General features: G+C 32.7%; 3 protein-coding genes, 1 long non-coding RNA gene and 1 pseudogene across 6 annotated transcripts in view; 2 read left to right on the forward strand and 3 right to left on the reverse strand.

The window, feature by feature from the left end:
- The first annotated feature begins 772 nt into the window (after positions 1-772).
- On the forward strand, positions 773-2,976 carry LOC139809222 (uncharacterized). 2 transcript variants are annotated; one of them, XM_071771988.1, is made up of 5 exons: positions 773-1,247; positions 1,409-1,571; positions 1,893-1,969; positions 2,053-2,307; positions 2,389-2,976. In XM_071771988.1, exons 1-5 carry the CDS (start codon positions 1,022-1,024, stop codon positions 2,922-2,924), a joined length of 1,257 nt encoding a protein of 418 aa, XP_071628089.1. In that variant the 5' UTR covers positions 773-1,021; the 3' UTR covers positions 2,925-2,976. The 2 variants fall into 2 exon arrangements, with proteins under 2 accessions (XP_071628089.1, XP_071628080.1); XM_071771979.1 differs by having other exon boundaries at positions 2,053-2,976.
- Positions 2,915-4,827, reverse strand: LOC139809231 (uncharacterized; annotated as a pseudogene).
- Positions 4,828-7,485: 2,658 nt separating this feature from the next.
- Muc (dihydrolipoamide S-acetyltransferase muc) lies at positions 7,486-24,801 on the reverse strand. The gene is made up of 8 exons (XM_071773271.1): positions 24,612-24,801; positions 23,545-23,751; positions 9,652-10,011; positions 9,239-9,387; positions 8,747-9,135; positions 8,156-8,517; positions 7,695-7,994; positions 7,486-7,615 (listed from the first exon to the last, which is right to left on the reverse strand). Exons 1-8 carry the CDS (start codon positions 24,671-24,673, stop codon positions 7,486-7,488), a joined length of 1,959 nt encoding a protein of 652 aa, XP_071629372.1. The 5' UTR covers positions 24,674-24,801.
- On the reverse strand, positions 19,120-20,471 carry LOC139810040 (uncharacterized). Of its 2 annotated transcripts, XR_011731235.1 has the most exons (4): positions 20,226-20,471; positions 20,038-20,124; positions 19,877-19,948; positions 19,120-19,793 (listed from the first exon to the last, which is right to left on the reverse strand). It is a non-coding gene; the product is annotated as an uncharacterized lncRNA (long non-coding RNA). The 2 variants fall into 2 exon arrangements; XR_011731234.1 differs by having other exon boundaries at positions 19,120-19,948; positions 20,226-20,467.
- Positions 23,636-25,066, forward strand: part of LOC139809969 (integrin beta-nu) — a 44,051-nt gene continuing 42,620 nt past the window's right edge. Inside the window, exon 1 of the mRNA XM_071773283.1 lies at positions 23,636-23,771. The gene's annotated coding sequence lies outside the window, so the exon portion shown is untranslated. The remainder of the gene's footprint in view (positions 23,772-25,066) is intronic.

The raw sequence follows: 25,066 nt of genomic DNA on the forward strand, positions 1-25,066 counted from the left end.
AACGAATGACTCACAAACCTTTTCAATTGCACTTCAAAAGTCTTCATACGAAATACAAACGATTTCATATGGTAGATTCTTTCCCGGATATTCATTTCCGGTCAAATACATACGAATGCCCGTATCAGACTACGGATTGGGATTGAGATTGGATTGAAATTAAATCAATCAGAACAGAGAAAACTGATCTCAAGTTTAGTAAACTTTGCTCTGATTGGTCAAATTTCAATCCAATCTCAATCTCAATCCGTAGTCTGATACGGGCTTAATGGTAGGTCTACAATGCGAGTCGTAAAGTCGTGAGTCGTAAGAATTGACCAATCACAGTCGATTATTCTTCTCAAATTCGATTGTGATTGGTCAATTCTTGCGACTCACGACTTTACGACTCGCATTGTAGACCTAGCATTAGAAAATCGGGCCCCAAAAGTGTGTGCTCCCTGATTTAAGGCCATCGCACACAAAATTGCATAGGTTGCATAAGCATAGCATAAGACCGCTGGACTAATGAGCATCTTATGTAAATTAATATGGCAACTATGCTGGATGCTCATTGGTTTAAAGGCCATCGCACACAAAATTGCATAGGCTGCATAGCATAAGACCGCTGGACCAATGAGCATTCAGCATAAAGTCGCCATATTGATTTACAGAACATGACAGAAGCATAGGCAGAACATATGCATAAATAACGAAAATTGCCATGCGTAGCATATGACCGGCTGGACCAATGAGCATCAAACATAAAGTCGTCATATTGATTTACAGAGCATAACAGAAGTATAGACAGAACATGTGCGTAGTAAACGAGAAATTCCATAAAAACGAAATTTCAACCAATCAAATGCCAGTCATGAGCCTCGATCACCAAGGATGCGTTCGAGAAACACGCTACTAGAGCTGATAGTGCACTTTTTGAACATACCCCAAGATAGCAAACCTATTATTTTGATGTGTATCGAATGTTGTGTTGTTCGTGTGAATATTGTTGTTTATTACCGAGCATATAGCAAATAAAAATATGGAGGAAGATCATGATAATTATTATGCAAAAAGAAGTGAAGATGAAGATGAAAATTGCAATAATAATATACTTTACAATAGAACTTCAAGAGAGGACGATTCTCTGTTGGTGGATGTTGTTAAAGGTTACCCCCATCTGTATGATAAACAATCAAGAGATTTTAAAGATATAAAGAAAAAAAATAATTCATGGGAAGAAATAGGAGAAATCTTAAACGCGACGGGTATAGGATACATTTTTCTTTTATACTAATATTACATTCATATATGTGACTGTTTTAATATATTTTAATAATTATAATGTATTTCTTATGTATAAATATAGTTGTAATGTATATGCATGTGCGAGTAAAATGGATTTTTATTTTATTTATATATATTTCAGCTGCGGATTGTCAGACAAGATGGGCAAGACTACGCGAACGATATTCTCGTGAGAAAAAATTACAAGAAATGGAAACTAGAAGTGGTAGTGGACATGTAACAAGATCACAATTTGCCTTATATGAGCAGATGAGTTTTTTATTTAAACATGTCAAGAGTAGAAAGTTAGTATATTTTACCAGAGACTCTTTTATATCTATATTACATTTGTGAAAAAAAGTTTATAATGGCTAGTCTATAATGAGTCGTTGATCGTTAGTCAGATGTCGGAAGAGAGTCAGAAGAAAGTTATAAGCGTATCGTAAGGCAATCGGAAGTCTGTAATCGGCGATCGTAAGCGATTGGCCAAATGCCATCTCTTACGATCGCCGTTTACAGACTTCCGATTGCCTTACGATACGCTTTATCACTTTCTTCCGATTCTCTTCCGACATCTGACTGACCATAAGATATATTATGTTGGAATAATTTGTTATTTTATTCAGATCTATAACAAATATATCACATTCGACTACCAAACAATCAAGTCCGATCAGGAAGAGTGTATTAACAGAAAAATCAGGTGACTTTAGTTAATAAACAGCTATTAATTTTATTAATTTGGAAAATATTGTGTTATTGTTTTAAATATAATTTAAATTGTAGGTTCCTCAAATAGGTGTGTATCAAGGAATATTGGATCCACTCACAACAAGTATGATACAATCAACAAATCACCTGAAAACATGTTGAAGACTGGATTCACACCAGCAATGGAAGTTTCTCGCAGTTCCTCAATACATTCCCGTTGTTCTGACTTTCTACCCCATTCACATAACATTGATATTCCTGCTTCTCAGAAAAACATATGTAACCAACGTAAAGCATGCACTATAAATCCTATATCTGCAGAGGAAACAAGTACAGTTAAACATTTAGAATTGTATTATGAAAATACTGTACATGAATCAATATTAACACATTTAACATTTTCTTCCTCAGAAACATCATTAGACAGCAACAATGAGTTTTCTGCACTGCGTAGCCCAGATGAATTATATAGTGACAAAGAAACAGTCTCTTCAGTAGAATTTTCACAAACATTAAAACAAAAAGAAGTTTTACCTGTCACAAATTTAAAAATAGTATCACCTAATAGAGAAATAGATTCACCGACCCAATGTAAAAATCGTAACACATTATCTTCATCATTGCTTGTTGACTCTCCTTCAAAGATAGCGAACTCTGCAGCACTGTCTGTACACTCTTCCTTATCAAATATACCGACAAAATTAGCAAAGAAAGTTAAACGCAAATCCACAGCAGATGATGAAATAGATGATTCTTTTGTAAAATTAACTTCAGCGGTAACAACTCATTTCGAAAAAAAGAACCAAAATACAATACCTTCTGAAGTCTTACAATTAGATGAAGAAGACATTTTTGGTAAAACTGTTGCATGCCAATTGAAAAAAATCGCAGAACCTGAAAAAACTAAAATGAAAGGGCAGATAATGAAAATACTATATAATTTGTAATACAAAAGGTTTTATTATACATTTATAAAATAAAATTACGTTTATAAAACAAGTTGATTATACATTTTTACGACATATCCCTGTTGCGTCCTCTACGAATATAATCAATTTGCCACGGCACTGCACCTTGTGCTGATGACAAATATTCACAGAGAGTATCCCTTTGAAGGTAAGCATGTGTTACTGCTCTACGTACATTAGTAGGTCGCAAATTAGTTGCATTATTTAAACCTATTCTCCATTCACCTTGTATAACATGTCCTATATTATCTTCATTGTCAACATAATTCGGAGGACAGTAAATTTTTTCTACATTAGGTGCACTATTATTTTGCGTCATTAAAAAATTATGCAAATTTACTGCCGCCATAATTATTACATCTACGTGCTCAGGATTCATACATATGCAGCGTTGAAAAACTCTCCATCTTGAGACAAGAATACCAAACGTATTTTCAATAACACGTCTGGCTCTAGATAATCGATAATTAAATATAGACTTTGCCTCACTTAGAAAATGCCCAGGATAAGGCCGCATTATTCGTTTGGATAATGGAAATGCCTCATCAGCCACGAAATAATGAGGCATTTCTATATCAGATAAGGGTAACTTAGAATTTTCGACGGGTATATTAAGATTATCATCATTTAAGCATTTCCCAAAATCAGATTGTGCGAATATACCGCCATCACTTGCACTACCATACGCGCCACAGTCTACTATTGTAAATTTATACTGATCATCGCATGCAGCTAATAATACAATACTGAAAAACTTCTTATAATTAAAGTACAGGCTACCGGAATTTGGTGGTGCTTTGATGGTAAAATGTTTCCCGTCGATTGCTCCAAGACAATTGGGGAAATTCCAACGATTTGAGAATCCAGCAACTATTTCTTTTCATTTTTCTTCTGTAGGCGACTTTAAATATATGAGGCTTAAAACTTTTACTGTTATTCTGCATGTTTCTTTAATAATGTTGTAACAGTCGATTCTCCTATTCTATGCGCAAAGGCAATTGAAGATATTTGATCACCTGTCGCAAGATATCTGGAATAAAACAAAATTATGTAGCAAAACCAACATTTACTGTAATGATAAACCGATATCTACAGTAAAGATTTACAAATACCTGAGCATAATAAGAATCCGTTGTTCTGCTGACAATGCTCTCCAATTGTTCTTTTGTACGTGAGGTCGCAATAGATCTATTAATTTATAAAAAGTAGAGACATTCATTCGAGTATATTTGAAGAACATTACTGGATCTTCTTTTAGCTCTTGAAAGAGATGTTCGAAATCACCAAATTGCGGTCGAGCCGCATATATCGGTCGTACCCATAATCGTTTATTATTATTCCGCTTACGTTTTCGTAAAATTTTATAACACGCTATTACTGCGATAAGTGCGATATAATCGTCCAAGTCATCCGTGTCCATTATATTAAACGATATTTGAGGAAAGCGCTGTCCTGGCCGATTTAACTTTCTCTTTGGTAACAACTTAGAATATCGCCGCGTCTCCAACTGAAAGTTCTAGTTATTTAATACAAAAGGCCCTTCACACAATAAAGCATATATTAAGAATAAGAATAAATATTAAATATTATGCTATATAAATACAGAAATATCCTGTAATAAAGGAGTGTTCCTATCTTTATCTTCCTATATTTATCTTATATTTTATTCTTTTCCATTGTGCGTTACGTTTAATTATTATTTGTATTTTCGATTCTTAATATTTAAGATTCTTAATATTATTCTTTAATTCTTCCTAATATGTGTTCTATTGTGTGCACTTCTCGTACTTCTCTCGCTTTTGACAAATGTCAATAATATTTAGGTTAGGAGGTTCTTCTTCAGTCTCTGATTGGAGTGAAGTTATGCTATGCGTAGGACTCTAGCTATGCGTACTTGTGTAGATTGCGTATTTTTCTTATGCTTATGCTATGTTATGTCTATGTTCTATGCATTTTGTGTGCGATGGCCTTTAAGCTATATCCACACAAACTTGCATTAGGTGCATAACCATATATGCATAAAGAAACGGATTGGTCTATTTCCTTATGCACATGCATATGGACCAATCAATTCTCTTATGGTTATGTTTATGCGCTATGCAACTTTGTCTGGATTGACCTTAAGCGGGGAGCACACACTTCTGCACAACGCATAATGCGTAAGCATAAGAAAATTGATTGGTCCATACACATGTGCATAAGGAAATAGACCAATCAGTTTTCTTATGCTTACGTATTATGCGTTGTGCAGAAGTGTGTGCTACCCGCTTTAAGGCCTTGGCACATAGAAAAACTTAAGCAGTAAAACTCAACCAGTAAGCAAATCAGCCAATCACAGTCAAGAACTTAAGGCACGGCCCTAAGCGGTAGCGAATCCATACTGTTGATTTCTTACTGCTTAAAGTTTTACTGCTTAAGTTTTTCTATGTGCCAAGGCCCTTATTCCCTGTTCCTGTTGCCTACAGGACAATAGGGAATAACATAGGTAATATACAGGGTGAATTTTAATGGATGTCCCATCCTTTTACCATCAAAGTTACAGGCCGATAAGTTACCGACCGCACCTCAAGTTTGGTCGATATTTTCGGCAATAACGTAAAACATTAACAAACAGTTAAAATGTAAATTTGTATACATTTATTATAATAAACAATTGTGAAATTGTAAAATACATTACAATGTTGCAAATGTTAAACAAATTTAAAATTGAAACAATAGTGGTCTTCCACACCACCCTTGAGGTTCCACTAAAGGCGCGTTATTATAGATTTTTTTTAAAGTGGATCTTCGCCTGTAGCCATATTCTACCACATTTCTCTTGGCGAAAATAAAAATCGGAACAATTTTTATTTCCCTCCAAGATAATTACGACCTATTCGGTATGTAAGACTTAAAACAGATATGTTGAAGTCATATTACGTAAGAATACACGCAGATGAAAAAATGTCATCAACAAGTAACCGTGCGTAATATGACAACAATAACATATCTGTTTTAAGTCTTATAGCGTTTTTCACTGGCAGAGCCGGTGCGCACTCAGTGCACATTAAAGCCGTCGTACACAAACCAACGTAAAGTGTATGTTTAATATAATCGGGTTAAATCATGAAATCCTCAATATTCTTTATTGCACTATTTGGTAAAATATGTACTGCGAGTATTTTATCAGTCGAAATATTTGCATTTTACTTTAAATATTAAATACTAAATCAGTGTACAACGGCTTTAATGTGCACTGAGTGCGCACCAGTTCTGCCAGTGAAAAACGCTATTACATACCGAATAGGTCGTAATTATCTTGGAGGGAAATAAAAATTGTTCCGATTTTTATTTTCGCCAAGAGAAATGTGGTAGAATATGGCTACAGGCGAAGATCCACTTTAAAAAAAATCTAATGCGCCTTTAGTGGAACCTCAAGGGTGGTGTGGAAAACCACTATTGTTTCAATTTTAAATTTGTTTAACATTTGCAACATTGTAATGTATTTTACAATTTCACAATTGTTTATTATAATAAATGTATACAAATTTACATTTTAACTGTTTGTTAATGTTTTACGTTATTGCCAAAAATATCGACCGAACTTGAGGTGCGGTCGGTAACTTATCGGCCTGTAACTTTGATGGTAAAAGGATGGGACATCCATTAAAATTCACCCTGTATATATATATATATATATATATATATATATATATATATATATATATATATATATATATATATATATATATATATATATATATATATATTTCATTTAATTCTTTTATTTTGCTTATTATATATATATATATATATATAAATACAAATGTTTGTAGAATACATATGTCGTAAGAGAGGTAATTTATTAAATATAAGAGATATACATTTTATTATATTTACTATAAACATTTCGGACACTTATCGTTACTTCCCCTAAAACGTAGTCATCATCTTTTCTGCAACACAGTGCAGCTGAATTATTAATTATCATAAATACACATATGTACACCTGACCACTTCTAGAGGAAATTTTGCTAGGCGATAACAAGTTCAGAAATTTTTCAATCTCTCTCGTCAAATAAAGTGACAAATTCGAATTATTATTACATAACTTTGAATGTATATACTGAATTGAAACAGTAGCCTTCTCATCTATATACTTAAGAACAAAAGACGTTTGCTATATTATAATTTTTTTCGAAGTTTCGAAAAATTCGAAAATCAAGATTTTTTAATTTGAATCAATATGGAAGCAATCTCGGCGAAATAATTCATAAATACCCACGTATACCACGTATCGCCTTTTAAACATCTCTTTAGTTGCGCACAGAACATATTTCTATCTGATGTAACATTTCTGAAACAAAAAGATACGTGTCAAGAATTAAGTTCGTGTAAAAAAATATTAGAGCAAGAATTTGTATTTAAAAAATATTGTTATTTGTATTAGTTGTTATTAAACATACTATACAGGTCAGTAACTTTCCATTTTCGAAAGATGATATTCTTATGTATTATTTGCCACTCTGATCAATCGATAAATCAATGGCGATTTAACTTACTATAAAAGCATCGTTGTTGGATTTTCCATCAAATCTTTAAAGGCGGCTAACCATTGTGCGCCTACCGCACCATCAACAGTACGGTGATCGCAGCTGGCAGTTACAGACATATATTCGGCAGTCGTAAAACTGCAAAAATTTGCATATTAATACTCGTATGCCATAAAATGTGAAACTAAATTTGTCTAAAAATATTACGCCAAGTTACCCTCTCTCGTTTTTGGCAGGTATCAGTCTAGCTTCCGTGGTGCCAATAGCAAGAATGATAGACTGTGGAGGATTTATTATAGCTGAAAAATTCTTAATGCCAAACATGCCCAAATTGGACACGGTAATCGTTCCTCCTTGAAACTCGTGCGGTTTTAATTTTCCTTCCCTGGCCTTTGCGGCCAACGCTTTCACGTCTTTACTGATTTGAACTATACCCTTCGTATCGGCACCAAACACTATAGGAGTGATTAGACCGCTATCCGTACTCACTGCTACACTAACGTCCACGTTATTATATCTAGAAGAAGATATTCAATAAATGCGATGATATTCAATATAAAATATTGCAACAATATGTATTCAAACATAAGTAATATAATAATATAATAAAATACAAATATTTAAATATACATGTAAATGTATCAAACTGCATTTTATAATAACATATAAAATACTCACTGTCGAATTACATTTCCTAACCAGGCGCTGTTGCCTTCTGGTACTTTTTTACAAGCCATTGCTATTCCTTTAATGATAATGTCATTTACGCTCAATTTGATCTTATCTTTTTCTAACAATTTATTAAACTGTTCTCGCATCGCCAATGCAGCATCCATTTTTACATCTACCGAGAGGTAATAATGCGGGATCGTCTGCTTGCTTTCCAACAGGCGTTTAGCAATAACCGCACGTATATTCGACACAGAGATATCTACTCCAGTTGGCGCGCCAACCCCAGTTATCGGTTGTACTGGTTGTATCGCCGCACCCTCCAAATCTTTAGATGTTATAGAGCCATATAATCCTGTTCCCGTTAGACCCTACAAAGAATAGCATGAAGAATAACACATAAAGAATACAAGTTTTATATCTACAAACTATCACAAAAATGAGTGCATAGGATGTCTTAATTCAATATTACACAAGTTAATAATGAAGAAGAAATATTACAGAAATCAAATTGAAAGAGTGGAGAAATAGAAAGGCAAATTAGCTCGTACTTGCCTCCATTCTTTCAATTTGATTTATAAATCAGCAATCTTGCAGCACCTGTAAACTAAGTCCTTTTTCAGCTGCTAATCTTTTCGCTAATGGACTAGCGTATATTCTTTCTCCGGAAGGTGGTGCGATAGAAGGAACTTTTGCGGTAACTGGTGTAGCTTGTGCTGCCGGTGCAGCTGTAGGTGGTGATGTAGGTACTGCAGGAGCTGCTGGTGTAGGAGGAGACACAGCTACTGTGTCTTCTTTAAAATCTTTGAATGCAGCTACGTTAGATTCGTCTTGTACAATAATGCAAACCAGTTTGCCTATAGGTACGTTCTTTGTTCCCGCAGGTACTAAGATTTTGGCTAGATAACCTTCTTCGGGAGTTTCAAATCCCATAGTAGCTTTATCTGTTTCAATCTCTGCTAGCAGATCACCTTCGTTCAATTTGTCACCTAATGAATCACATATAAAAAGTCAATATATTTAACAAACATCTGTATATTCAGAAAAATTAAATCTATATTTGTTATATCGTAATATCGGTAGATGATTTACCCTCTTTCTTCTGCCAACTGATTATCGTTCCTGTTTCCATGGTGGGAGACAACGCTGGAAGTGGGACCTTGATGTGATCGGGATAATCGGCGTAAAACCTGAGCTGTTGCTGCCATGGTGTCGAGACGAAACGCAAAGCACTGTGAAGTCTAAAACATCGAGAGAATTAATATTATTATCCTACGCTATTACATTTCTTTTTGCGTGATAAATGATGATTATGTAAGCCTCTCCGTCTATCTTGATAAGAGGTTAATATTCAAATATTTCACCATATAAACCCACTAGGAGTTTGTGCCAGATCACGTTTAAATTGACGTTGAAATAACCTTAAAGACTGTCCCCGATCGCGAAATTTGAAAATTACAAAAAGATTCGAGCGCGAGACCAACTCCGAGTAGTGGATGCAGTACCTCTGCTGATGTTTTCTGTGAAGACACCGGACGACTATAGATCTAGTGCCGAATCGCACAGAACCACAGACGATCGCGCGTGCCAACCCGTTACGTAAGCTCAACGTAGTTCGTATCATATCTATCGGGATTCTCGACGGTGTCACGAGCTGATCCGGAAGCCCTCGATGAGTCCGAAATGAATCTAAAACGGATCCACTCGCCTGACGAGGTGACGGTGACGATGATCTCGATGGTCCGTCAACAAATTCGACGTAAATGCGAAACGGTACCAGATGACGGACGATGTTAAATGCCGAGCCGAGACGAGAGGTCGTCGGCAAGGTCACGTGGTTCCACGCATCGGGTCGGAGGTGCTGCCTGTGCAGTGAAGATGATTGAGAAAAGTGGAGTCAGCAAAATTAACAGGCGTTCGGGAGAACAGCCGACGATGTTCTCTGAATGTTTTTTTTTTTAACAGTGTCGATATTTTAGTACAGACGGATATGGGAATAGAACTAGGTATGAATCTATCGATTTTGTTTTGACGATAGAAACTCGAGTTGTTCGAATAACTAATACAAAGCATCTAAGAATTAAATGATGTTATACTATATCGATAACAAATCGATATTTTTAAAAATTAGGAAAAGTTTATTTGTATGTACATACACATTCTTCTTCTCTTCATCGACAAATTCTTTCGAAATTAATTTGTATTTACATTATAGATTTTTCCTTCGTTTCATGCAGTGACTTATTATTATATACCAATTCCGGCCCTGGTAAAAAAATTTTCTGAAATAGTTTTTTTGGAACATTTTTCAGCAAAATTTCAATGAAAATTCAGCATAATTTTAACACAATTTCGGGATAATTTCAACAAAATTTATTTGAACTTGGAAACAATAGTTATTTGTGTAACAAGTGCAGGAAGTTGAGACTTGGACACGAGTGCGGAGTGGACGCATGAGCCGAAGGCGAGTGCGATCACCCGCACTCGTGTCCAATTCTCAACCCGCACGTGTTACACACCCTATTTTATATTACAAAGTGCGTAGAAAGTGGCCCATTGCGTGCGCGTCATCTGTGCGACGGATGGCCGATTCCGCACACGCGAGAGATTTCTCACTCGAAGCCGTGCGGGAATGAGATATTTACGCCTTCGCCTTCGGCTCGTGCGTCCACTCCGCACTCGTGTCCAATTCTCAACTTCCCGCACTTGTTACACAAATAACTATTACGAATATTTTCATCAAAATTTATTTACATTCGATAAAAACATTTGAAAATATGCAATTTGTTTAATAAAAAAATGTAGCCGATTTTCATTATAATATTCCTATTACTAATAAACAATAATATATTGTAATGCGTAAGAACGCAGAGAGAATAACTTTATTAAAAGAAACTTTTTTTGAAAGTAAAAGTAAATAGTTTGTAATTGAATTGAACCTTTTTTATATTTAAAAAAATCTTGAATATAAAAAAGTGTGCAAATTGGGAATTTGCACATTATTGCTTTTTATTATGCTCACAAAGCTCCTCTATGAGGAAGTTTATTTTATTTAATGCATAATTATTAGTATTTATTAAATTGCTCATAAAGGAAGCTTTTATGAGCACAATAAAAAAGCAATGTGCATTTTTGACAAAAAATTTTTGATTTACAAAAAACACGTACTGATCGATTTTCTCCAAAATTTTTTGTAAAAAACTCATCGATTCCACAACTTTTAAGCCTAAATTTATAATGAGATAATCACGGGATCTATTTTTTTTTATTTTTTAATTTCCATCTTTTATTTATCCGTGCTGAAAAATATTTGAAAAGAAAAAATAATTTACACAGGAACTACTATTAATAATTATCTGAGACATAGTGATTACTAAATAGTTTACAAATTGATTTCAGGAAAAAATACAGTTGAATTAAAGCGTTTATTATGCTTAATAAATTTTTTTTATTAAAAGTAGCGTTTATTTTCTTAAACGTTTAAATATTTTAAAAATTCGAGATTAAACAGATGATGAAAATTGTTTAAATCTCAAAGTGCCTTCTCCGTCTGGAATTACACAATGATATTTTTGCGTTCCTGTTATTGTCTTAGCTGTAATATATCGCTTGTCTAATGATTCTTTGCTCTGAATATAATCTTCGTTAGAGAAGAATTGCGCATATTCTTCCAATTTTACCATACTAAGTGTACGCTACCCAGTGTACTAAGAGAGAGAGAGAGAGAGACATCAATGAGAGAGGGAGAGAGGGGGAGAGAGAGAGAGAGAGAGAGGGGGGTGAAAGAGAGAGGGGGGAGAGAGGGGGGAGAGAGAGGGGAGAGAGAGAGAGAGAGAGAGAGAGAGAGAGAGAGAGAGAGAGAGAGAGAGAGAGAGAGAGAGAGAGAGAGAGAGAGAGAGAGAGAGAGAGAGAGAGAGAGAGATGAGAAGAGAGAGAGAGAGAGGGAGAGAGAGAGAGAGAGAGAGAGAGAGAGAGAGAGAGAGAGAGAGAGAGAGAGAGAGAGAGAGGAATAAATGGGTGCATGCAAATTACATACATAGAGAAAGGAATAATAATACGAGAGATATCTGTCCTTGTCTAACGAGGCATCTGTACGACATATCTGTCAAAGCTCGTTCTTCGAAACGGCTTCATAGATCGCAAAATCCTTTTACAGGAGTAAAGTTTAGGTACTAATGAAGGGTGGGATTGTAAAATAATTAGTAATAATAATTGAAAAAAAAATGTAAAAATGCCTAACGAGATATCTGTACCACATGGGCCCGATTCTCTAACGAGAAACATATGCGCAAACACTGCTCTAACAGAAAGGCTGCAAATTGATTGGCTGTCGCACAGTTTTTAGCCAATAAGCTTGCAGCTTTTCTGTTAAAGCAGAGTTTACGCATACGTTTGTAGATAGAAAATCGGGCGCCATATCTGTCAAAGCTCGTTTTTTGAAACGGTTTCATAGATCGCAAAATCCTTTTACAGGAGTAAAGTTTAGGTACTAATGAAGGGTGGGATTGTAAAATAATTAGTAATAATTAAAAAAAATGTAAAAATGCCTAACGAGAGAGATATCTGTATCATATATCTGTCCCTGGTTCGATTGCTGTGTACGAACCAGACAATGTAGCCAACCGCCCAACCCCGAAACTGCCCACAGCTGCGTGCGCCATCGCGCCATCTCTCGCAAGATCCGTGAACTACTGCTGTGACATGATTGCTGCTCTGCGTGAATATTTTTGTGAAAAATATACACGATCGTTTCAAAGCTCTCATTTTTATTCCAGGCTTTCAATCTCAATTTCAAAGGTACGTTATTGTTTGTGCACGTCTTCTGAAGAGTGGGAAAGTTTCATTTCGTACATATTACTTATACAACTGTTTATATTAGAAAATAAGGTTATGAGGTGACAGCATTTAAAATTTTTTTTCAATTATTGCTAATTATTTGACAATCCCACCCTTCATTAGTACCTCTACTTTACTCCTGTAAAAGGATTTTGCGATCTGTAAAGCCGTTTCAAAATGAGACCTTTGAAATGTAATTGTCGGTAATTTGGACGGCTTTAGCATCCCCTTAACGCTAGTAAAATTTTTTCTTTTTTTTACGAACGCAATTTGATTGTCTTTTTACAAAGTTGTGATTGAAAATCAGAGATTGTACACAATTGACTAGTTTTACATAATTATTTTCTATAGAGAATTGGCTGGTGGACTCCACAACAAAAACAGATTTATGTCTTATGCTTATAATAATACATATGTATGTGCAAGTACAGCCTATATTTAATTATACAACAGTAGATCTATTTAATTGAAGAATGTGGAAGCCACCAGCCAATATAAAATTTAGATTTTGGAATATATCGCATATATATTCCATAGAATATATCAAAGATTTTATATGTGAGGAATCCTTGAATGATCCTTGACCGGATCAATATGTATTGTGATAAAAAGCTGTTTATTAACCAAAAATGTTCATTAACCAAATAAGAAAAATGTTATTATATATTAATATAATATATATAGAAAAATATAATAGTTTCAACATGTTTTGAGTGCAAATTATATCTAATAAAATGATTATTCAATATATATTTATATTTGTCCCTTTCCTACGCAAAAACATGTATGTCCTTTGCACATACTAATTCCAGAAAAGGTTTTTAAATTAATTTCAAGCAAAAGCAAATAAAACAGTTTGTTTTCGCTTAGAATTAATTTAAAAACCTTTTCTGGAATTAGTATGTACAAAAGGCAAATTATAAATTAATTAATATACAATAAAATGTAAGAGAACGGTTACACTGCAGTTATATAACAATAATGCTTTACATTATATTACTGCTATATAAATGTTATATAGCACCGCTATATTTATATTATATAACTGCAATAATCCATGAGTGGGAAATTACAACTAACGTGTGCATAACTGTTATGATCGTGTTATATAGCGTGTTACATTTCGTTATATACTGGCAATATAATCGTTATATATCTGTGTTTGCTGGGTTACTTACACTCATTATCTTTCACACCGAATTACATCAAATATATACAACTGAATTCCTTTGTTCTAAAATCATCGGAATAACATTTTAATATAAAGACTTCTTCGATTTTTTTGTTAAGGTAGTTAGTCCGTAAACTCATTTTTTGGGAAACCTCATAAAATTTGAACAGTATATTAATGTAAACACACCCGTGCAATTAGAAAAAAAATTGATCGTATCGAAGCTGAGATAATTGAAATCAAAGTTAGTACTTTTTACATGTATCACAGGTACAAAAACGGCTTCCGACACCACGTTTCTAATTGTAGCGATCAAACTACTCTGGCAACTTTTATGAAAAACAAGAAGACGATAGAAGAGACTTGTAAAAATACATTTATAAAAATACAAGACCTTTGAGCGTTTAGTTTCGAAGTAATTGATACTTAAGGGTCGACAGGAGACGCATTGGAGACCCCGCGGCAAGCCGTGAACTACGAATCGTAAAATCCGTATTATTACGGCCAAAATACGGCTTACGATTCGTTTCGATTTTACGATTCGTAGTTCACGGCTTGCCGCGGGGTCTCCACCGTGTCTTGATCAGCTGCTCCTGTCGACTTAAAGCACACAATTTCTGATACTAGCGGTGGACGCATATGACAGCTAACATTTGAAGTTAGCTTTGAAGTGAACCTAATCTAATAACACACATTAGTTTCTATATATGTACTACATAAATATGAGATTCTTACACACACATGCATAACGCGGACAATCCTAGCCAAATACTACATGTCATTTGTCTGTCATTAACTTTTTGACAGTATTGTCACGGACTAACTAGCTTAATTGTCTTATGCAGTTTGAAGCAATACTATAAACTGAAATTGTCTGAAAAATATATAGCTTTCTCGCTCCGTTTTTTATACAATTGCATTTAATCATTGTTATTTTTATGTTTGCAGCTATATTGTAATTAATGTATATATTTACAAGTGAATATATGTTATAAAATCTTTTTAAAATATATATTTTATGTATTTTAAGACAAGAAATCTACTCGAAAAAATTGTTTTGTTTTTGTTGCGTGTATATGGTTTCGCACTGAGCGCATCGATAATTCCGAGGGGCGATAACGAGGGCGATAATGTTTTTGTTTCGTACGTGATATGTGCGTTGGCGCCGCGTCTCGTCAGTCTCGTCTAGCGTGCGTTAACGTTTAGTCGATTCGTACATTCGCGTCTCTTTACTTATATATTAGCGTCTCGTCGTGTAATCCATTAAAAGTATAAGTTCTTTTGTATTCTTTCGTTTATTGCGCGGTGTATGGAAAGCTCTGCTGTTTTTGTGCGAAGAGCGAGCGTTTTTTGGAAAACTTGTCGCTTCAGTTTTTTTATTTGGAAATAGAAAAGCCACACCTTTATTTTTATTCATAAGATACAAGTTATTATTCGCTTTAGAATCAACACAATCAGCATTGGATAAAAAACAGAGATTCTTTATCTTTTTCCTCTTTATCAATAAATATTATTAAAGCATGATGTGTTATATTATAAATTTATAGAACAATCTTTGTTTCCACCTAAGTAATGATAGAATAAATCTAAAAATCTATGTTTAATATAATATGTCATATATTATATTCAATATATTATAAAAGAAAAAGTTAAAAATATTACATCTCTTAATTAAAGTTACAATATAGATAATTATAAGCAGAATAGAAATAATAAAAATTGTTACAATTTAAACATTTACATTTAAACAAATGTTTAAAACATGTTTTTATTTTTTAGATATATATTTGTTTACAAATTGATATTAGGTATATATTTTTGAAAGTTTAATAGAAATTTTAAAGGTTAAAGGAAAAGGGTATAGGGGGATAAGCATGTAAAAATTGCCCCCGCAAGTATGAAGTTGATATTGGCGTCGTAAGTTAGTACCCATGTGACCTTAAACTCCTGCAAATATTGACCTTGAAATTATATTTTTGAAAGAGTTATGGAGGAAAAAAGAAAAAAAAAAACAAAAAATTTCTTTCTTGAAAACGGCTCGACCAATTTTTATGAAAAAAATATATCTTGTAGGTATCAATAATGGTGTTTAAAAGAAAATATTTTGTAATTTTTGAACAAATAATAGAGCTAAAAAAAATTTTTGAATTTTTCAAACAATTTTTTTTTGTGTTCCTTTAGAGTGACACCTTTAATTTTTTTGCAAAAACATTGTACTAGTATCTATTTTAACATATAATTTTCCTAGATAAAAAATATAGTTTTGGAGTAAAAAATGAAAATCATGATCGTGTCACCTAATGCTCAAAGTAACGCCTTGTAGCGCCGGTCAAGGCATAAAGGCGCTTTGTTATTGAATGGCATATTTTGTTAGAAAAGCTTTGGCTTATTATTTATTACTTGTTTATCACATTTTTTTAAGGCTTTAATTACAATTTTTTAATTATTTTATATATGTTTTAAATATGTTTATTCAATAATGGGTATTCTTCTGTTGAATATATACAATGATTTCATTTACATTTCTATAATATTCATTTGACGGAGCAACATCTGGAATCAGAAAAGTAATGCAAAATTTTAATTCATAGAAACTGCAAAAATCGCATCTCATAATTATAAATGCTAACATACCAGCAGATTTTTCATAATGTTGCATCAGGTACTATTCGTGCAACTTTTGAATTCCAGATACTGAGACACTTTACCCATGCAATAGCCCCATTATAATCAGCAATATTTTTGTACAATTTCACACAGCACGCCTATTGAGCATCAGGTGACACGATCATGATGACATATATAAAATAATTAAAGAATTGTAATTAAAGCCTTAAAAAAATGTGATAAACAAGTAATAAATAATAAGCCAAAGCTTTTCTAACAAAATATGCCCTTTCAATAACAAAGCGCCTTTATGCCTTGACCGGCGCTACAAGGCGTTACTTTGAGCATCAGGTGACACGATCATGATTTTCATTTTTTTACTCCAAAACTATATTTTTTAAAAATCTGGGAAAATTATATGTTAAAATAGATACTAGTACAATGTTTTTGCAAAAAAAATTAAAGGTGTCACTCTAAAGGAACACAACAAAAAATTGTTTGAAAAATTAAAAAAAATTTTTCAGCTCTATTATTTGTTCAAAAATTACAAAATATTTTCTTTTAAACACCATTATTGATACCTATAACATATATTTTTTTTATAAAAATTGGTCGAGCCGTTTTCGAGAAAAACATTTTGTTTTTTTTCTTTCTTCCTCCATAATTCCTTCAAAAATATAATTTCAAGGTCAATATTTGCAGGAGTTCAAGGTCACATGGGTACTAACTTACGACGCCAATATCAACTTCATACTTGCGGGGGCAATTTTTACATGCTTATCCCCCTATGCCCTTTATTTTTAGAATAACAATATTAATATAGTTCTTGTGTATGACGATAAAATTTATTTTTTTAAATATCAGTTTAAAAAAAAACAATTGTTATGTATAAGATAGTAAGACGCAAAAATAAAATTAAATAAGATGTCAATATAAAATTTATACTTTTATATGCTTTAGTTCTCATTTATAAACTAAAATAAAACTTATTTTATAAATTTCTTGAGTTTTATATTTATATTACGGTATAAATATCTATATATTATTGTATCTACATTATACATTGTATTATGTAATATAGATAAATATTTACATTACATTTATTCTAAATAAATTCTTTACAGTGATTTAATAGGATCCTTATTAGTATCAGTTAATTATTAGCAAAATTAAATCAATTATACAGATTTAAGTAGGAGGAGGGGATTTTACTGTTCCAACGGAAACTATTTTAAATCCGGCCAATAATCAGCGCGCAATTTACTAGTTTCGAAATATGTGTACTAAATACACACAGAAATATAATCTTCTACGAAGATCCAGCTTAATTAGACTGTAAATGGAGTTTCTTCTAAATTAATTTGTACATTACATCCATGTTTTATTATTAAAACGAAATCTAGAGAAAAAATATAGTAACACATAGAATATAACATATAATATAAAATATATCCCTGGTGAAAAAATGTCTCAAAATTTTTATATTATTAATCCAAAATTCTATAAAAATTTTCAGATTTTCTCAGAATGCTCAGAATTTTTCAGATTTTTCATATGTACGAATTAGAACGTTTTTCAGAAAAACTCAGACAAAATAATAATAAAATATTTCAGATTTTTCTCGCCAACACATCTTTGTAAAAATCTGAATAAATATGAGAAAGTATGGGTAATTTATCAGAAATTTGTATACATACAGATACTGAAATATTCTATAAATTCTCATCAAATTATTTCTAAAAAAGTATATAGATATCTGAGAAATTTCATATATATTTTTTAGAATTTTTCATAAGTCTCAATTCGTACAAAATTTCTGAGAAGATATAAGAAATTTTTTCATCAGGGCTATTCAGTTGGTGCAAAAATAATTGCGGTTTTTAATTTTCAACTTCAAATGTGAATATCTCAGCTCATTGAATGGTCTACGTTAAGTATTTGTGCAACTTCTCTAGTAGTTTTCAGTGAATCCGCATCGATAGGTAATGGCTTTCAATTGATGAACATTATCAACAGCTTCAGGTCGATCACTTCCCGCTTCATCTTCTAAACTTTTGTGGAGCTAATGGTATCTATATACGTTCCTTGACGGTCTTTTGGCCGAATGCCTGGTTGATATTGCGTGCAGTTTCTGAAGCTTTTTACGACCCAATTTGAACTCATGCAAGAAAACCGTACAAGAAAATCGTACGAATTGCTCCTTTTTCATCTTCAATTTGATAGTTCTTAATAACTTCATATATACGCTAGGAAGGACAATAGCACTAGCATAAATGAATACAGGGAAGTCAGAACTTTAAAGTGGTATACCATGTGACTATAATAAGACACAACTTCATGTCGAAATACAGAACTGAAATTTAAAATCAAAGTGATAGAAACTGCAATTATTTTTGCACCAACCTAATATATTATAAAAATAGTATAGAATATAATATATATATTGTGTATCTTTGTGGGTATGTGTTCATAAGCCTATGTGTTAGTAAAACGTTAGTAAAAAGAGATATCACGTTTTTTTAAAGAAGTACAAATCATCAAGTTTTTTATTTAAACATTTTAAACATGTATTAAGCAGTGTTTACATAATAATATGTTTAAAACAAAAGATACATACGTTTACATTTAAAACATATCCCGGACAGCACAATGTCCAAAATCGGGACATAAGACGTGTTTTAGACGTTTTTCAGATATCTTTTAGCAATCTTTTCGTAAGACGTATAAAAGATGTCTTTTAGATACCTTATGTTCCACTTTTAGACATGGGTGCTGTCTGGGATCCTAATATGTAAGAAAAATTATGTAAACGTGAGAAGCGCGCGTTTGGAGTCGAAATGTATCGCGGGTTTTGGAATGATAATGCATGGCTTCTTGTAAATGCGGATGATCAGAAACCAAAAGTTCTTGGGTTCAATCTCATGCAGCGTTCATTTTACATATTCTTCGTCTTAAGAGGAGGTTTTCCCCGATTAAGGAAAAGAGTGTTTAAAGACTAAAAAAGCACCATTATACATAGCATTCTTCTTTATCCTGTTGATGGCCGTTTGGGTTAATTAATTATTTGTCACTTGATGCCAAAACAAAATAATGATTTTAAACAAAATGACACTTACCGGTAGTAATTTATTATAAGAATGATCTGATTCTATGCAATGACTTAATCTGGATAGGTGACAACGTACCTCCTATAAAATTAATTGAAAAGTCAGTGAAAACTTCAAATGGGAATAAAATGCATATAAAACAGGTAAGTTAATTGTCAGAAATCGTATACCTCAGAAAGTGATGGTACAGCATTTTGTTTGAGTTTTTTTTTGCCATCTTCTCTTATTTTCTCAAACTCAGACTGAGCGAAATGCAACTAGATATAAACAAAAACAAAACAAAAAACATGTAAATTTCTATTCTTTATTTATAATAAGGAACTTATGTAAGTAACAGGAAATATCAAATTCAATTAACCTCACATACAGCAGATGATTGAGATATTCTTATATTCCCTAAATTTTGCCTCCACTTAGTCTTTAAGATACTATCCGTTGGAAAAATCCGAAGAATGAGATCATGACCATACTTAGTTGAGCATCCAGGTATACAACATTTGTTGTATCCCATAATTTCACAGATCCAAAGATTACATTTATAGCGTTTTCTATAGAGGCTGCGTCCCGATATTCACTACCAGTGCACACATGTTTAAAAGATGTCTTTAAGCCAGTGGCACACGGTGCATGTTTTCCTGCTGGATCGCTTGCAATCTAGTAAATTACTATAATTGCACCACTCAGCACTCAAGATTTCTGGTAATTTACTAGATCGCAAGCAATCCAGCAGGAAAACATGCTCCGTGTGCTGCTGGCTATAAGATGTCTTTTAGACATGCGCGCTATCTGGGTAGTGTCCACTAGTGTACGTACATACATACACTGATAGTGAGTGTAAATGTTTTCCAAGGGACATTTAGTAAAATTTAAAAAAATCTGAAACTTTGCATAGTAATTTCCATAGTAAAAGTAATTGCATAGTAAAAAAAAATAGAGTAATAGGTTCTAATAATAAAATAATTTTTTGTTTGGGCTAAAAAATGGTTTTAGGGGTGAAAATACCCCCTTGAAAAAAAAAAACAATTTTTACATTTCTCGCTGTTTAATGACGGCTTATTTTTTTTCTCTTCTTCGAAAGTTCTCTGCAAGACATTACATAATATAATTTTAAATGTTGTTTTCTATAAATTGTTTATTCTTACAATTAAATTATTAAAATTATTAAAATATTATTTATTCTATGTAATTGTTACAATAATAATATATTGTTCAAAGAAATATTAAAAACAAAAACAAAAACAAAAAAAAAAAAACAAAATCAAAACAAAGAATAACATGTGTCAATTATAGTAGTATAAGTATTTGTTATATGTCGAGAAAAATAAATCGTTTCACATATTCAATAATATATAAAATAATTCATTTAAATGTTAATTAATTAAAAAAAATGTTACATAGTATTTTATTTGTTATCGTAAGTAATTATACTTACACAGCGTTTTGAAGAATAAAGAAGCAGTATAAATTCAAGAGCAAAGTTGTTTCTTAATAAACGCTTTAATAAAACGGCTTTTTAAAAGGTAGACTAGAACAAATACAGACGCGCGCGTAGCGCGCACCATTTATTTAATTATATATACATATATTAAACTTTTTTTAGATCCTCAGGGGTGTGCGTATTTCAATTTTGTATTTTAACTCGAAAGCGGTTCATCGTTAAAAAAAACGCAAGAGGAAGTCTTTATAGAGTTTTAGTTCCTAATTAAAAAAATTGTTAAACAAAAAAAACCCAGTGGCGTACTATTTTCTCATTTTCTTCATTAAAAAACTTAATATATATGATTACCCATTTGCACGCCTCTGACGGATCTAAAAATGTTTCATCGGTTCACTGGAAAATGGTTTTTAATCAACATGTACGCGTACCAATATTGAATATCTCTAAATGTTTTCCAGATTTTCGAAATTTTCATATTTTTTTCACAATTTTGACATTGTATTTTAAAAACGAAGCAATTTAGGGCATGTGTTTATATATAGGACCTTTTCTTCCTAAAATAAGCCACGGAAAGTGAATAATTGAAACAATAGTGAATAAATAGGAAAAATAAAAAATTAAAAGAAGTAAAGATTAAAATTGATAGTTGATTATAGGTTAATAGTATATATAATAATAAATGGTATCAGTAATAGATATGGCGCCGCGATAATCGGGAACCTGTTCGTTTGCCAAATCGGCGATTCGCGGATATGAGCTTTATCGTTATCGTGCCGCTGATAAGAAGAAAACAGACGCGCGTTACAGTTTTATTCGCATTACCGATTGCTCGTGCTGTATTTGGGATTCCGATGTGGCACCTGTGGCACACGCGCGCGTAACAATTCGCTTGAAGAAATACGTAACGCGTTGCGATATGTCTCATAATTTACGTAGTACAGTTTCGATCAACGCTTGTAAGAAGTCGAATGAGCGATCGATATAGATAGAGCGCAAATCTAAAAAAAAGATATCCGAAAAGAGATGTTCGATTTTAATCACGATATAGTGTGTGTACATGTATGTATTTCTGTGTGTTAAATATTTTGTTATTTAATAAAATGAAGTTTCGTGCATCGTTGCTGTTTGTTCTGACGGTGAATCTATACCTCATGAAGATATGTCTGAGTGTCGATACGAAAATGTTGAGCTTGTGCACGTCTCAAAGTACTTGTGAGAATTGTTTAGAAGCGAGTTTGGCTTGCGCCTGGTGCAGTGATTGGGTAAATGTTTCATATTTTGAGAATGTTATAGCATCGAAGTTTCTATTAACACGTTGAATACCGTAGTGGTCACTCGTTTAAAATACATTCAGCGAGATTTTGTATAATAACTTGCGTATTGTCTCAATGAAACAACTTTACTTTATCGTCGTAATAGTGGATATTAACATTAATAACATTGATAACATTGACATGTTAATAAACTAATACCATACATTTTTAACAAATCTATTAATAAATAAGTAAAATGTATATACATGAGATAAGACAAAATGACGGGAGTCTTAGTATCAAAGATAAAGCATTTTTGAAAAAAAGTTGAAACAAAAGTTACCTACATTTTTTTCAGCGAAGAAATATGATACAAGCAAAAAATTTTCATAGCATGCGATTTAATGAGATATCAGCGTCATTGATATTTCTTTTAATTAGATAAATATAATTTTTTGTATATTTTACTCATACAAATTGTATACATCTTTACGTTTTTTTACATTAATTCTTTCATTTCATTATTTATTGTCTTATCATTTCATCTCATTCATCTGTCCTTATATTGGTGCATTAAAATATTGAAGTAAAGTCATTGAGATACTTATTATGAATACTTTATTAATGCTTTATTATGAATACTTTATGATATTTTATATTTTTTATGTCAAAATATATGTAGGAATAAGATAAATCGTAAACTATTGCTTCTTATTGTTAGTTAATGTCAGACTTTATTTATGAAAACACTTCATTTCCGACTTGAGGTCCTCGCATCTTTTTCTCACTCTGCGTACACTCTTTAATATAGTATTCCTTCTAATTAACTTTGCGAAATTAAGCGATTGTTGTATAACGTTCAACATGTTAAGTTTTTCTTGAAGCTTCGAAACACGGGATAATTTAATTCATTGAGACGCGTAACCACAACATGACTTGCTTGTTTTTCCGCAATTGTACTTTAGTCATACTCAAATTCCACGTACGGCAAACCGAGGTGCAACGTGCCTGAGCGTCTGCGGGCGTTTGGCTGTCCGAATGTGGAAATACGCGCGGCCCCACCGGGATCACTTCGGGTGTTGACGAACATGGATTTCCAGGATGTCTCCAATGACCGTACGGTACAGCCGGTGCAGCTGAGACCGCAGAAGCTGCGACTCAGGATGAGACCGCGTTCCAACCAAGTGGTGACGCTTCAATATAGACCGGCTAAGTAAAGATCTCAATTAATATAAGTATAATAAAGTAGTGAAAACTCTCGTTATTGATACCATCGATAGGGAGCCAGTTAATAAATAATGAGTACGCGTTTGTAAAGTAATTTTATTTCTTTACTCCTGTGACATTGGATAAATTAATTGCATTAAAGGGTGTATAAGGAGAGTAGGAAATGTTAAGAATTGCATAAAAAAGACATAAACTCTTTTATAAATAATGTTAGGTTGTGAATCTTTCATCGGTTAGTCTTTGAAAATTTTAGACAAAGTTCAAGATTGTTTAATGTCATTTTTATGTCACAGTAAAAGTTTTATCGTAATTCACGTAATTTTCTATGTGTATATATAGCGAAGCTTGAAGCTACTTGAGACGTACTTGAGACATGACATTAAAAGAAATCTACTTATTGTATTTTGTGCTTAGTTTTCGTTGTCTTACTTAAGGAGGCTCTTACCTCGATCATAAAACGACAGATCTTTATGAAATTAAATTATGTTGTAAAGTGAACCACAACGAACCGATGCCCAAAACTTTAGCATAGGTTGACGATAAAAAATTTTAAAAATATCAGTATTGAAATTCGCATTTTTAACACAGGGCATATGGTAAACACTAAAATTTTTACCGGAAGTGATGTGTATTTTCTTGGCAAGTTTGCGAGCCAGGTAAACAAAAAACTAAGGAATTGTAGTTAAAATAATAATCTTTCTAATGATAAGAAGAAAACTTGGTGTTGACGATGAGTTATAAAAGATATTGTAGTTTTAATATGACGTACGACAGGTTAGGCGAATGATCTTCCGAATGTCAAAATTGCGCGAAGTTTCTTTCTAACCTCACTTGCACATGTCTTTTCTCTGCGCTGTATGGTAGCGGCATAATTATTCTCTCGCGCATTGACAACCTTTATTTTCGAGAATTTTCTTTTCATTTTCCCTCTCAGCATTCTCACGTTATATCTTTCTTTTGGCTCCATCTCTTCATCGCATCAATCGCTACAACGCTACACGGCTACACCTCACTTAGCTGCAGACTGCTACAGATGACGTTGTAACACGCGCATGTTATTATCCTGCTCTTTAGCACTGACGTAGGCAACTGACTTATTGTATAAATTTTAATATTTACACTAATAGAACATATAACTTACTCTTACACTATGTAAAAATCATTATTTATTTTTTTATTTAATTTTCCGATAATTTTATAATCAATTATTAATGATAATTTTTCGGTTGCTACATTGATTAGAGCAGCCGGGTAAGAGCCTCCTTAAGTAAATTTTGATTA

Source organism: Temnothorax longispinosus, chromosome 1 (assembly GCF_030848805.1).
Source record: "Temnothorax longispinosus isolate EJ_2023e chromosome 1, Tlon_JGU_v1, whole genome shotgun sequence".
Lineage (NCBI taxonomy): Eukaryota > Metazoa > Arthropoda > Insecta > Hymenoptera > Formicidae > Temnothorax > Temnothorax longispinosus.